Source organism: Ostrea edulis, chromosome 1, assembly GCF_947568905.1.
Source record: "Ostrea edulis chromosome 1, xbOstEdul1.1, whole genome shotgun sequence".
NCBI classification, from domain to species: domain Eukaryota; kingdom Metazoa; phylum Mollusca; class Bivalvia; order Ostreida; family Ostreidae; genus Ostrea; species Ostrea edulis.
This window is the reverse complement of record NC_079164.1, coordinates 54289406-54304781: the sequence shown is the minus strand read 5'-3', so window position 1 is coordinate 54304781 and position 15376 is coordinate 54289406. Positions and strand designations below refer to the sequence as shown.

The following is a 15376-nucleotide window of genomic DNA, read 5'->3' as shown; positions in this document are numbered from 1 at the left end:
AACATGGGGATCGCATGGTATTTTGTCAGATTTTTAATGCAATTACATTTCATGCCATTGTTGGAGAATGGTTCTTAAAACCAATATTAACAAAATTGCTTTTTAACTTTTTCAGCTCTGTTGAAATAAAAAACAAAGAGTCAGTTAAGTGAATTAAGGTTTGATGATCCTTGGGTTTTAAGTTTGAAAGATGTATAGATTTGCAAAAAAAAAGCAAAAGTAGGTCACAGTGACCTACCTTTTAGCTGACACACTCTGAGAAGCCAAGATGCATCAACTTGATAAGTTTGATGGATCTAAGCCACTTAGTATCTAAAATATCTACATGTAAATATAGCCATGAAATTCAAAAAGTATATCACAGTGACCTACTTCTTAATTGACACACTCCAAGGACTCAAGATACATCAACTGAAACAGATTCATGATTCTAGGCCTCTTAGCATTTGATTTAGATATAGCTTTGAAGTTAAAAAAGTAGATCAAGGTGACCTAATTTATAGTCTGCACACTCCGAGGACTCAAGATGCTTCAACTGACAAAGTTTGATGATGTTAAGTCAAATAGTTCCTGAAAATTTAAATATAACTGTCCAAAAGTAGGTCACGGTGACCTACTTTTGGTCGACACACTGAAGACTCAAGATGCATCAACTGACAAGTCAAATAGTATTCAAATATAGCCGTCAAATTCCAAAAGAAGGCCAGTGACCTACTTTTTGGTCGACACACTCCAAAGACGCAAGATGCATCAACTGACAAAGTTTGATAATTGAAGTCAAATAGTATCTGAAATATTCAGATCTAAATGTCAAATTCCAAAAGTAGGTCACAGTGACCTACTTTTTGGTCGACACACTTTAAAGACCCAAGACCCATCAACTAACAAAGTTTGATGATTGCAAGTCAAATAGTATGTGAAATATTCAAATATAGCCGTCAAAATCCAAAAATAGGTCACGGTGACCAACTTTTTAGTCAACACACTCTGACGACTCAACATGCATCAACTGACAAAGTTTGATAATTGTAAGTCAAATAGTATCTGAAATATTAAAATATAGCCGTCAAATTCCAAAAGTAGGTCACAGTGACCTACTTTTTGGTCAACAAACTATGAAGACTCAAGATCCATCAACTGACAAAATTTGATGATCCTAGCTTTCATAGTGTCCAAAATATGCATCTAAAATTGAAAATGTGAAATTTGAATGTCTGCAAAATTCAAAAAGTAGTTCACTGTGACCTACTTTTTTTTATAAATATGTTTCGAGGCCTCTAGACGCATCAACTTACAAGGTTTGATGACTCGAAACCTCTCGGTATCTGAAATAACAACCTAAAATGTATTCATAAATGATTAGCTATAAAATTCAGAAAGTAGGTCATGGTGACATACTTTTCACATGACGCACTTCAAGGTCCCATGATCCATCAACTGACAACTTTCGATGATCATAGGCTCAAAGTGTCCAAGATATGCATCAAAATCCATTTAATAATAATTACCTGCAAAATTCAAAAAGTTATCATGACCTACTTTTGAGACAACATGATAGATGCATCAACTGACAAAATTTGATGATCCTAGTCCTTATATTAAGCAAAATATCAAAGTTTTAACAAAACAAAATTTAAGGTCAACTTTGAAGTGACCTTGAGACCACACCCTTTGCCCCAGGATGATGCCTTGAATATTTTTTATCTACAACCTATCCTCATCCTTATCCATAAGTTTGGTGATAATTTGCCCAGTGGTTCTTGAGAAGAAGATTTTTTAGCAAACACTACTTTTGTTTGCATTTTCCTAATTATCTCCCCTTGTTAAAGGGTCAAAACCCTAGTTTTAGTACAAATGAAAGCCCTTGGGCCAAGGATACCCTGTGACAAATTTGACAAAAATTGGCCAAGGGGTTCTTGAGATTTAGCCCTTTTTCCAAAAAGTTGATGCACACCGCACGCTAAACATATGGCCATATGATTTAGCTCTTTGAGCCTTCGGCTCAGAAGAACTAAAAACAAACCCCAAGATTGTCGGATTTCAACCAAATGTGTTACTAGAATCACACAAACTTTCTTTTTTCTGACATATTTACTGATACATAAAAGTGCAACAAAAGAAACAACAGAAGATTTGTTTGATCGGTTTCTAAAGCAAAGTTTTTGTCATTACCATGTGTATTCCTCTATTTATGATTTACAATTAGTAAACATTCCATTGTACAAGTAGTCCTTTAAATACATATCTGAAAGCAGTTCAAAACAACCTTAAATACCATAATAAATTGATATGCATTTCTGCAAAGACTGTCTAATGAACTATCTCATGCTCTTAATCTTGGCTTGTTTCTATAACATATCAAGGGACTTTCTGTTCACCATAAAATGCAAAATGAAAAAATTTCATATATAATTTTAAACAAAGACTCTATCACCTTTCATGGAAAAAAATGCTATAGATTTAAATATGAATTTGGGGACAATGCACATGATCACATATATACATGTATTTAAAATGTAAATTTCACACAAGCATGACATATACATAATATATTGCATTTAACAAAAACCACACAGGAATGTCCACTCATAACAAAATTATATATACCCCACTCAAATCTCAATATACTTATAACTGGATTTAAAACAATCCTTAATGTCTTACTCTGAAATCTTTCAACATTTATTTTTTAATAAATTGTTTTATGATGATACTTCTGCCCACAATCAATACAATATTTCCAGATTTTAAGTTCCATTCAACTGTTGTGAACCACATGGTAACAAATATTTGATATTTTCCCACACATTCAAACATTAGGCCACACTCTTTCACACCAAATAAATCAGTTACATAATTTGCACAGATGCATACTGCTGCTAGCAATAAGTTCAAGTACCTGGTAAATATTTGCTCACTTTGAAACATTGTGCATTAAAGTCATAGCTTTTTCCATTTTGTTTTATATATTTCCAAATCCAAGAACAATTTATTTCTATAAAATGCAAAGAAACTTTTCTTTAAAAATTCAATTTCTCGATCACATAAATTTATTTTTCTTAAAAGGACACTTGAGTTAAATTGAAGAATTTTCTACAGTTCTTAGTGATTAAACTACTCTTCGGACTTCAAAGAATCTCTTTAAATAGTAGACTTGTCCCAAGGTCATGGCAACCAACACCAAGGCTTCAAAGAATGACCACAACACAACTCGAGAGTTTGTGTTTTCATTAACTGAAAAAGAAAACAAAATTTAAACACTAGATTTATAAAGAATTACTTCATATTCATATACCGCTGCATAAAACAACAACAAATATGGCACACTCCACACCTTTTTAATGCTGAGCTACATTTGGACATGACTTACTTGCTCTGTGAATTCTCTCTCTGACTTCCATGTATTCCTGTTCGTGTTTAACTCCAGTGAGTGCTGTAGACAGTTCATTAATCATATCTGTCAACTTGTTGTGACTAGCTGAAATGTCAAATAATGTCAAAATCATTTTGTACTCTGTTTACATACATTATGTCTGTTGATCAACATAAAATATGCCGTGTCATATTATTTACATTTTCAATGTTTTTGACTTTGATATCTTAACAAATTGTAATGATAGCCATTTACTTATGAATGCAGTGCAGTTGTGAACAATGTATGAATTTTGATGAATACAGAATGTCTATTTTAACATCTGGAAATTTCAACAGAGATGAAAATAGAATGTAAATATAAGAAATAAATTTCATTTTTGAAAATACATGAGTGTATGAACTGTAACGCTTCACACCAGCATTCTTCTCATGAAGTGCTAACAAGCTTCAAGAAGTATGCCACCTGAGAGAAGTGTTGAAGATCATACCCTCGTGAATGTTTATTTCTTCAGTACATTATGCTTTATATTTTTCAAGATCCATGCCTTATATTTCTGATACATGTACATATTGAGAAAAAACTAAATTATCAAACTGGAGAAAATAAACATTAAATATTAAAATGAACACTAAATATAAAATGCCCAACTCCAAATTATGAACTTTGTCATCTTTTTACTCAAGTACAGAACCACTATAGAAAGACAGTGACAGATTTTGTAGACATACAGTACACCGCTCTAAAGTGTGGCATTATCTCCCAAAAAGTTTCAGAGAACCAACCAACTGTAGTCCAATCAGAAAGTTGTAGGCAGAGCCAAGTTGGCAATATTTTTATGTGTATTTCGAAATTAACGTAGTTTTATTTCTTTTTTAATACAGCTATGAATTCAGTAGCTGTGTGGCGGCCGGGTCAAGTTTTTGATAAATCGATGAAAGACAAATTAAAACAGCTGTTGATCAACATATCTAGATGCCTTTATTTTGATTAATTTATCTATCCATCCATTTCTTATTGAAAATTCTTCTAAAACATTTTATTACAAATGTGCTTACAAAATTTGAAAAAAAAAACCATGCATGATAAATGAAAATGGCAGTAAACTTTTAGTATCCGTGTGCTTTTGTCTTTATCTACTGGTGTTTAATTATTTTAATGATTTGGGGGTTTATCGCCATTTCCCATAATCTCTTCGACTCGTATTTATGGCAGTACCTACATGGCACAATGGCCAAATTAAGGAGGAATGTTACACCAGAAAAATTTGATATGGATGAAAAGTGAAGGATATGTGCAAAAATATTTGGAAATTGAAAACTTTCAAATTTACTTTATTTAGTCAAAAAATGCAGTTTTAATTGAAAGCAATCTGAAAAAAAATGTAAAACCTCTGTTGGACTTGAACCCGCGATCTACAGTTCAGCAGTCGACATGCTAACCTACTGAGCTAAGCTAGGCAATAATCTTTGAAATGAATAGAAAAATGTTGCTGATATTTATATTTTCATCCTTGTTTTAAAAAGAAATCAGCCATTATGACGAAGTATAGTAGCTCCTTAATGTTATGTTGGGGTTTTTTTCTTGACAAAAATGCAGTATATAAACTTCAAAGAGGCATAGAAAAAATCACTATGAGATTCTGTTTCCCCGACCTATTCTATGTTTTGATTCCCAACCCTAATTTTTTAAAGCTCAGGATTGGGATCCAATTATCATAATTAAATTATCTGCCCTTGGTTAGAACTAAAGTACCAAACCAAACCCATGGATGTGTAATCTGGGCGCATGGTTAGAATTAAAGTACCAAACCCACAGATGTGTAACCTGGGCCCATGGTTAGAATTAAAGTACCTAACCCATAAAAATATGAAAGAAACCAAAAGTGAGCAAGCTCACATACCCCATGCTCTAACATTGCTTGACAATGCTTCACATAATGATTGGTAATGTTATGCATTACTGCAAGAATAGAACAGACAAGCTCAAAATTTCTGGGAATATGCACGTCTACACAGTATGTCCTCATTCACCACAAAGTTTCATGAAATTCTGTCGAGCGATCTCAGAGGAGTTGCACTGACAAGGACAGGACAGACAGGCTTGATATTCAAGTTCAAAAGGGGCATAACTCCCAGAAAAAATATAGAATCAGAATTTCCTGGGAATGTGCACATCTACACAGCATGTCCTTATTAACTACAAAGGTTCATGAAATTCTGTGGAGCAGTCTTGGACAAATTGCGCTGACAAGAAAGGGACCGACGGACAGGTCAAAACCATTATCCTCTGCAACTTTGTTGCATGGAGTATAACTCATTTAATGTTTACATCCAAAGTTTTGACCTTCTGAATGCAAGAATAAAAGCAATATTTTAGCCTGAACTCTATGTTATGTTTACAAATAAACCAGTGAAATATCAATTTTGTAATATAATATAAAGCATCTTAATTTTGCATATTCACAAATCTAACTTATAAATGACACATTTTACCAAAAGAATACTTGAAAAATCAATATATGCACCCAGGGGTGCATGAGCCTAGTTGCATGGGATACATTGTACAGTCAGGAATGATGTGGCATATTTATAATTGTGAATATTCGGATTTAAACTTTTAGAGTTATCATGCAGATCCAGATATTTCAAAAAATTTTAATCTTTTTTCAGGACTGTGACCTTGACCTTTTTTCCTCCAAAATCAATAGGGGGTCTTCCTAACCTGCTATCCAACAATATAACCAAATTTCATTTGATTCAGTTTTAAACTTTTTGAGTTACTGTCAAGAAACCATATTTGTCTGAAGTTTTCAATCTATATTTTCGGTCAGTGACCTTGACCTTTGACCTTTTTTCTCAAAAATTAATAGGGGCCTTGCTTTGCTGGTATCCAACAATATATCCAAGTTTCATTTGATTCAAATAAAAAATTTCGAGCTATCCTCCTGAAACCAAATTTTTTTTTGGAATTTTAAATCTATTTTCGGTCACTATGACCTTAACCTTTGACCTATTTTCTCTAAAATCAATAGGGGTCTTCCTTACCTGGTACCAATAACTTTAAGTATCATTTGATTCGGATTTAAACTTTCTGAGTTATCATCTGGAAACCAATTTTTTTCTGAAATTTTCATTCTATTTTCGGTCACTGTGACCTTGACCTTTGACCATTTTTCTCCAAAATTAATAGGGGTCTTCCTTACCTGGTACCCAAAAATATATCAAAGTTTTATTTGATTAGATTGTAAACTTTTCGAGTTATCATCCGGAAACCAATTGTTGACGCCCAACCGCATCACCAAACCAATAGCCGAGTTCAACTTTGTTGCAACTCGGCTAAATATGATAGATGTAATAAACTTTGATCGATATCCATTTCTTTTGAAAACTTCGTAAACAATAACATTTACCGCAGTGTTTGTTTACAAAACAAATACTAAACTCTCTAAAATGAGCTTCTGTGATGCTATGTAGTTGGATTTTATTTCACAAGTAAGAAAGGACTTTTCTTATATTTTCACAAGTGCAAAGCATGAGTGAAAATATAAAAAAAAATCCTGTCTTATGAGTGAAATAAATTCCATATTCCATAACAACAAAGCATTGAATTTTCTGTTTATTACATTTTCTTTGGTTTTAGAACATGTTTATTTCAGATCTGAAAGGATATATAGTATTACACAACATAACATCACAATCAGTCGATGCAGTGAAAACAAGAGTACTGCAAACGGTACATAATATGCCCGTGATAATGCTTACTTAGGGTGCTTTTCATAAGCCATAATTTGTAGATATTTGCTTCATTTAGTATCAGGCTGTGACATACTTTCTTTGCATATTAATATGAATAAAGGGTCTTAGCTTAAAACAGATAGATAGACAAATTAAAAGTTCTGTGTGTAAAATATTTCCCCAAATTTGACCAAGTTCAACAACCTCTTAATTCTGAAAATGTCAAAGAAAATAAAAAATTGTTGAGAATCAAAATCTATGCATTATGCACATCTTCAAGTTATTTACAAATACCATAGCTTCTGCGAGAGGAATTATAAGGACAAAACATGTCCTTTATTTAATATAATATTTCCTCAAAATGAACTAAGTTGAACAACCTATAATTTTATTACAGAAAATCCTTGCCACATTGCACATCTTCCATATCCATACAAATAATCTGTAAAATAAGAAGGTCCTTACTTGAAAACTGTGGAAGGAAATTTTTTTAAGACAAGTCACATACAAGTCACTCTATGCAATATTTCCTTAAAGCTGATAAAGTTTAATAACCTGTAATTTTCTCAAAAACTGAAGAAAATCAAAATCCTTGCCACATGCATACCTTCAATACTCATATAAACATTCTGTAAAATAAAAAGGTTCTCACTTGAAAACTGTGGGAGGAATTCACTGAACAAATCATGTATTCTCTTCATAATATTTCCTAAAAACGGACTAAGTTCAACAACCTGTATTTTTCTCAAAAATTGAATATCAAATCCTTGCTACATGAATATTTTTCTATATCGGATATCCATACAAACACTCTGTACAATATGATGGTCCTCACTTGAAAATTGTGGGAGGAGTTAGCCAGACAAATTATGTACCCTCCATATAACAATAATTTTCAAATAAAGGGGCAAAACTCCGGAAAGAGAGGTCAAAATGAATCAAAATTGCAATATGATCTACAATGATCCACAAACAAAAGGCCCGCTGAGTATCAGAGATCATATATAAATTATATTCACATATCCATCTAGTCCTCTCCAAGCACAGGGGCTTTTTATCCATTTTGTTTTCATCTATATATAAATATCTAACAAGGGATGACTCGAAAATAGGACACCGGTAGTAAACAAACTCAAAATCACCTTAGTTCCAAGAAACAGATCAAATCTCCTTATCCAAAGGGCGTTAAATAAAATAATAAAAAATATCTCCTAAAAAAGCCCAACGTAGTCCAATCCTGAGTTTTATAAACAAAAGTAATTAAAGCTGTCTACATTGTCGGCGATCATGCGCAGGAAAAGATAACTCCTGCAATGAAGCTAACGAAGTCCAATCCTTTTATGTTTGATTTAATGAGTTTTATAGATGGGAGTGTTAAACACTGCATTTAAAATCAGGCTGGAAAAAAATTACCTTCCAAAGAAAAAATTTTTCGTTTTAAATACCGTCATTTGTGTAAAAAAAAAAAAATAATTCTAGGTTTTTCGTTCAATATGTAAACACTCCCAAGAGTTTCCATAAGCTGGAAGTTACTTCATTGCATTGCTGGGTCTTGGAAACCAGAATTCCTTGATCATCGTAAAAATTTTATGAAGTCTATTGACTTTAATATTTCCAATACTAGATTTAGAAGACTTACAAAGAAATAATGCATTTTTACTAAATGACCATATATGATGTATGGCCACACCCTCGCTCAAGAACCTCTGCCTTGGGGGTCATGAAATTTACAATATTGGTAGAAGCTTCCTTGTTTATCATTACTATATACTCACTTTCTCTGCTAGATGACCAGGAGTTTTTTTTAAAAAGAAATAATTTATGTATTTTCACTATATAACCATATATGACCATGCCCTTGCACAAGAACTCCTGCCCCGTGGTCATAAAATGAAAAATTTTGGTAGAGGCTTCCTTGCTTATCTTAGTTATATACTCACTTTGTCTGTTAAGTGTCCAGGAGTATAGAAGATTTTTAAATAAATAGTGTATTTTCATTATACAACCATATACGACCACGCCCTTGTACAAGAACCCCTGCCCCCCAGGGGGGGGGGGGGGGTCATAAAATTTACAATTATGGTAAACACTTCCTTGTCTGCTAGATGCCTAGGAGTTGAGAAGAAGATTTTTAAAGAAATAATTTATTTTCACTATATAAGACATGTAACAATACATGACCACGCCCTTGCACAAGAATCCCTGCCCCGGGGATCATGAAATTTATAATTTTGGTAGAAGCTTCCTTGCTCATCATTACTACATACTCACCTTCTCTGCTATATGCCCAAGAGTATTTCCAGTGTCCTTCACCTACAGATGCTACATACCAAATTTGGTCAAGATTGGCCCAATAGTTTCTGGGAAGAAGTTGTTAATGGACGACGCACAACAATGGATGCAGACCAATAGCAATAGGTCACCTGAGTGATTCAGGTGACCTAAAAAGCTACATAGCAAGTTTCAGTTTGATATGTGACAAATAAATGAAATTAGAAACAGAAAACCCTGAACGGATGTACAGACATTGCTGTACCTAAAGATGGACGTTATTTTCACTGTAGTAAAAATATCATTTTTATTCAATGTCTAAATTATAGTATTTCACTGTTGAAAATGTAATAACCTTGATTTTTTTATTGTGATAATCAGAGAAATAAAATTTGGGGGGGAAATTGTGAATCAGTCTCTTTAATTGGTGCAAAGACTGCACCAATATCTTTGCTTTAAAGTCTGAAGTAAAATGAAAATTTTTCCTTGTAAAGTGTCTATTGCACATTGCAATTGACAAGTCAATATATCTCTTGAATTGTTCAAATAACTACAGACATATTCCAAAACATATTTTCATTTTATTACATATTTAGATAATTTCTTTCACATGGTATGAATTACTTATTTTGGGTTGTACAAAGATTATACTCATTGATTAATCTTTATCTGGACAGATGTAATGGAAACTTAATTGCACAGAGAGATTAAACCGCATAAACACATCATTATTCCCAAGAGACAATCTATGATGTGCTTGTTCAGCAAATTTTGTAGTACAATTACAATACAGTGTATATTTATTTCATTAATGCTAAAAACAAAATAAGAACATGTGTTCATATTAAATGTTATGTAGCTACATTTAAAAAAAGTGTATTTCTTGAAGTAATGATTATCGAACAAGGTTACTGAATTACTCTAAAACATCATTCTCTCACCAGAGGGCGTGTTACGCAAGCTTCACATACACCTCTGTCAACGCTTGGAATCACGTGACAATATAATCACATGATATAAACCCCCCCCCCATTGTTATGCCATATATGGCCATATCATCTTAATCAAAGGTCAGTGACTTAACTTTTAAGTGCAACCCACCCTCTATTCAAGATGCATTAGCTGAAAACGTTTGATAACTCTAGGTCTCATAGTATTCGAGTTACTAGCTGGACAGAAAGTGGGATGGATGGACGGACACAATCGGCATTCCATAATGCATCCCATCTCAAAATCAATGTGGGTCAAACCAATATATATATAGCCCCTTCAAGGAGTGGAATCAGAACATATAAATATAATTGGTCAGATGAAAAAAATTATTACAAAAAGATTGCTCTAAATCATTTCCCAAATTTTGAAATTATCAATTACATGTAGTAACACAATCAAAGAAATTCAACAAACTAAATTACTGTAATACTACAAGCACACAGGTTTTATCAATATCTGAAATGAATCCGATTTTGTTCTGTAACATGTGAATATATATCATAAAATATCAACCTTTAGCGTTGTTTTGATTTAATATTTTTTCTTGATTGATTTCTCTCTCTTTGAAATAAACACGACAATTCTTGCTGAGTGATGAGGCAGGGATTTTTTTAGGGTCTGTAGGGGGCCGAAATAAGGCCCCATTCCCAATGCTAAAATGCAGGTATTTTCCCCAATTTTTGCTTTGAAATTTCCAAACAATGAAAACAAATCAAGCAGGGTAGCCAAATCGTTCATAAATCTTCACAGGCCCACAGATTACAATTTTTGCTTCAAAATTCTTAAGTAAACCTAACTTATTGGCCTCTGCTTATTGGAATGAGGTAAGCTTTGACCAAATTAAAAGTCAGAAGGAGCCAAATTATATCTTAAAGCACTCTGAACTGGGTTTTCCCCAATTTCTTTCTATGAAGCTATTTTTCCCAATTGGAAAGGCCCTGGCCCTTGAAATCATGACCTTAAAAAAACCCTGTGAGGTCATGTCTAGACCTTGCCTACTATGTTCTGATTACACAATAGTCAATAAAGACAATTCGCTGAAACTTTTCTAGAGATAACGCAGACTCCACACTCAAGAAAAGTTCACTACAGTACACACAAATTATATATGATCAAATCAGAAATAAATATAAATATCACAAACCTGATTGAGTGTACTGAACTAATTTCTTTTTTTTCCAGGAGTATATAATAATCCTAAAGAGGTAAAGATTTTAAGAAACTAGTTGAGCATACTCAATCAGCTTTGTGATGTACATACATATATATATATATTTCATACCATCACTTTCCATGTTATCTGCCTCTTTAGGCTTCTCTCCAATGTCCATAGTGAACATGAGGATCTTTGGTGTCACAGTGGACATTTTGTTATTGAAACAGTATCTGTAAACACCATCCATGTGGGCTGCAAATGTGTATTTCCCATTGGATTCTCTATCTCCCTGATGGATAACTTTCCCATCCGGTCCATATATCTGTAATAAGATGAGGAATAATTCAAAAATATGTGGCTGGGCTAAGTAGACCAGAAATCAAACCCAAGACCTTGCATTACTGATCAGGTGTTCTATTGTTAAAATCAATGTTAAGCTATTTTTCCATAATAATTTTATGAAATTGTTTCCATGAAGTCAAGAGCAAATATGTCATACTGGCTTAACATGCTGCTTCTTTTTTTTAAATAATTTTTTTATTTACAAAATTCTCACTTCATACATACACTGCCCTAAATATATATGAAGCAATGCTGCAAAATATCTAATCTTTGTAGTTAATTTTATTTCTTAATTCTTCAGTTTAATTATCATGACTGTTAACTGTTTCGGAGTGTAGTGGAGAATCTCTATTCTCTTTACAAAAGTCGAGAGGCATAGCCTACATCGATTAAAAGCAAGTAAGTATTGATTTCCTTGTGACGGTTTTGTGCATTGCTGTTAAATGTTTGAAAACAAATTGTCTATTGCGTAAATCCAGGCACATCTGAGTCGAAACGTCGGTTGAAACATAAACCGTCACCGACTCCGGCTTTACACGTTTTCCAGAATCAAAACATGAATGCTTGCGAAGAGAAGTCGATGTAGGCTAAGCCTCTCGACTTCTCTAAAGAGAATAGAGATTCTCCACTACACTCCGAAACAGTTAACAGTCATGATAATTAAACTGAAGAATTAAGAAATAAAATTAACTTTAAAGATTAGATATTTTGCAGCATTGCTTCATATATATTTAGGGCTTAAAGTTTTCATAGAGTAAGACCAAAATGACCTGTAAGCCTAATCTTCTTCTTTTTTTTATCATTTAGGTCTACAATTTGATGTCCAATATGAATAAAAACTAGGCAATTCAGGAATAAGATCATTCACATTACTTTTGTACAATAAATTATCTAATAGCGTACGAAAACATTATCTAATAGCCTACCTTAACGTCTATATCGAGGAAGCCACCTTCGGCAACTTCGAACATTAAACTCATTTTTGTCCCAGATGTCACTTTGTCGAAGAAACATTCCTCAGCGTGTGCATCGATGTTTAAAAAATAACATTCAATAGTTTTAAAACTAAATATCAAAATTAATGTAACGAATACGTGTGAATACTTCATGTTAAATACAAAGAACACGTAATTTGAAAATTAAAGCCTAGTTACAAACACGTCGGATAAAATGAAAACAGGATGCCACGTAAGATCGCTTGTGCGCATGCGTGTGTTTCTTGAGCCCGATCCTAAACGCCGAATAAAAGTTAGACTGATTACAATCTGATTAAAATACAGATCTCTTAAATAGCGCACAGCGCTGTGCACTATCTGAGAGATACACGATTTGACTGATTACGAGTGCGAACGCCTTATCTAGCGGCAGAATTCCGTCCTGGAGTGCGTTCGAGATCGCCGTTCTCCGTACGAGTATTCCTGTTAATACCGAAAAGTACGCAACCCGAGAAAGAGGTGCAAGAACTCACGCCACCTCTGTAGGTAGTGTGGTCGAAGAACAAAGAACACGTTCGTGCGCACATGTTCTTGTCGTTCGAGACTCTAAGAACGGAGCACGAGAACAATGGGAAAGGCGACCTCGAACACACTCTAAAAGTAATCTCACTCGGCACACCTCGGTCGATTAGATCTTGATGAACGAGAATAGCCGAGTGGTCCCCTTGTAGTGCATTTAGTCGAATCCCTTCCAAAGCTACAAAAGCAACCAAAGCAACATTTTACTATATAAAGTTATACAAATATGATTTATGATGGTATTTTATCCTCAAGCTTTGGACTGCTGTACATTTTGGTTTTAGATTTGAGTCCTATTTTTGTAGATTTCGGTTAATTCTGTGAATTTCGGTTATTTGTGTTACCCGTACTGAATTTATTAATGATTACAAGTCATGTGAACGCTTTATCAAATGGACCACCTTGTCAATTAGGCAATAAGCTTCTTATTAACATGGATGCAATCAATAGGAGGGTCAGGTGCTCTATTGACAGATAAAGTGTATGACAGGAATGTAAACATTAAGGAAATAATATTTTTTATATGAAACGAGGTAGGATCAATGGATCCTTTTCCCGAAAGAAGGCAAATTATGAATGATTCCTTCGAGTCGGTAACCGTGGTGGATGTGTATGATCAGGCCGCTGGAATTGGGAAAGAATTCGAAAAACTGATCGAAAACTATGGGGTGGAAGCTGTGACAGATTTGATGCCAAAAGTGATAAAAGCCTTGGAGCAATTAGAGAGTCTTGCAGGGAGATACGAGAAGGAGAGCAGTGAAATATCAGAACTCAGATACACTATTGATAAACTGGAAAACGAGAAACAAGAGAGGACACAAGAGAGACAACGTTATGAAGAAGTACGTTTGATTATATTCAACAGTTTAGCGTTAATAACGTCTAATTATCATTGTATTCCGAAAACCATTGCATTGTTTATTTACATTTCTTCATGTAATGGTATCCTTTAGAAAAATTAGACAAATATTAATATTGTAGCGAACAGTATAAGGGGGAACTTATACTGCCTCGCTAGAGAGCTAGCTTTCCTAGTGATGTGTGGGAGTGTGTCTCTTCATCATGCAAGTTAAGCAATGGCAAGCGTGTTCAGCATTTGGCTGGGTGACCGCTACACATTACAAATTGGTGGGAGCTGTTTGGCGGGAGGCCTGCTTCAGGTCTCTTTGGAGCTCTGGGTATGGACGTGGATTCGTCCGGAGATGATGGTGGTAATCGTCGGGAATGGCGGATGCCGTTACTGAGCAGGTGCCAAACACTCAGAAAGAACTCACGCTAAGCTTCCCCGAGTGGGGGAAAGTGTAGCAGACAGTATAAGAGGAAAATTATACTGCCTCGTTTTAGAGCTAGCTTTTCTAATGATGTGGTAGAGTGTTTCTCTTCATCACGCAAGATAAGCAACAGTGAGCATGATCAGCATTTGGCTAGGTGACCGGCTACATGTTACAATATTATATATATATATATATATATATATATATTATATATATATATATATATATATATATATATATATATATATATATAAAGGCACTAAGTTCCAACAACACCTGATACCTAAAAGTGTCGGATCCACAACATGGATACAAGGTCAAATACAAAAAATTATGCAAAGCACTAAATTGACCAATGACACGGACAACCAGATTGTCAAATTTTCGGGACGACCTGTCCCCTCTCCAGGACAAACGAAAAGAATTACATATATAATGTGGCCAATATTGACAGAGAATAATAACAAAAACTACATATAAATACATCTAGCACTACAACTACACTAATGTACAAACATATTTACAACACAGACTACATGTTTTTTTGTTTTTAGGCTTGCCAATCAGTCATGTTAATCTGGTTCATGTCGTTGGTCATTATAGTGCATGCATATATATATATATATATATATATATACAAAGCACTAAAATGACCAACGACACGAACAACCAGATTGTCAGATTTGACAATCTGGTTGTTCGTGTCGTTGGTCATT

At 34.0% G+C, this 15376-nt stretch overlaps 2 protein-coding genes across 11 annotated transcripts in view; one reads left to right on the top strand and one right to left on the bottom strand.

The window, feature by feature from the left end:
* Window positions 1–2072: 2072 nt before the first annotated feature.
* LOC125650078 (transmembrane emp24 domain-containing protein 2-like) lies at window positions 2073–13285 on the bottom strand. The gene is made up of 4 exons (XM_048878029.2): window positions 12799–13285; window positions 11657–11852; window positions 3371–3478; window positions 2073–3234 (listed from the first exon to the last, which is right to left on the bottom strand). The coding sequence occupies exons 1-4, from the start codon at window positions 12979–12981 to the stop codon at window positions 3110–3112; spliced, it is 612 nt and encodes a 203-aa protein (XP_048733986.1). The 5' UTR covers window positions 12982–13285; the 3' UTR covers window positions 2073–3109.
* LOC125649942 (RILP-like protein 1) overlaps window positions 13272–15376 on the top strand; it is a 55867-nt gene continuing 53762 nt past the window's right edge. For 9 of the 10 annotated variants that reach the window (XR_007360846.2, XR_007360847.2, XR_007360845.2 and 6 more), the window contains exon 1: window positions 13726–14228. Coding sequence is in view for 7 of the 10 variants with exons in the window: in XM_048877846.2 (XP_048733803.1) it covers window positions 13929–14228 (300 nt within the window). In the remaining 3 variants the exon portion in view is untranslated. Of the gene's footprint in view, window positions 14229–15376 lie in introns of all 10 variants that reach the window. The other variant, XM_048877818.2, reaches the window with a different exon arrangement.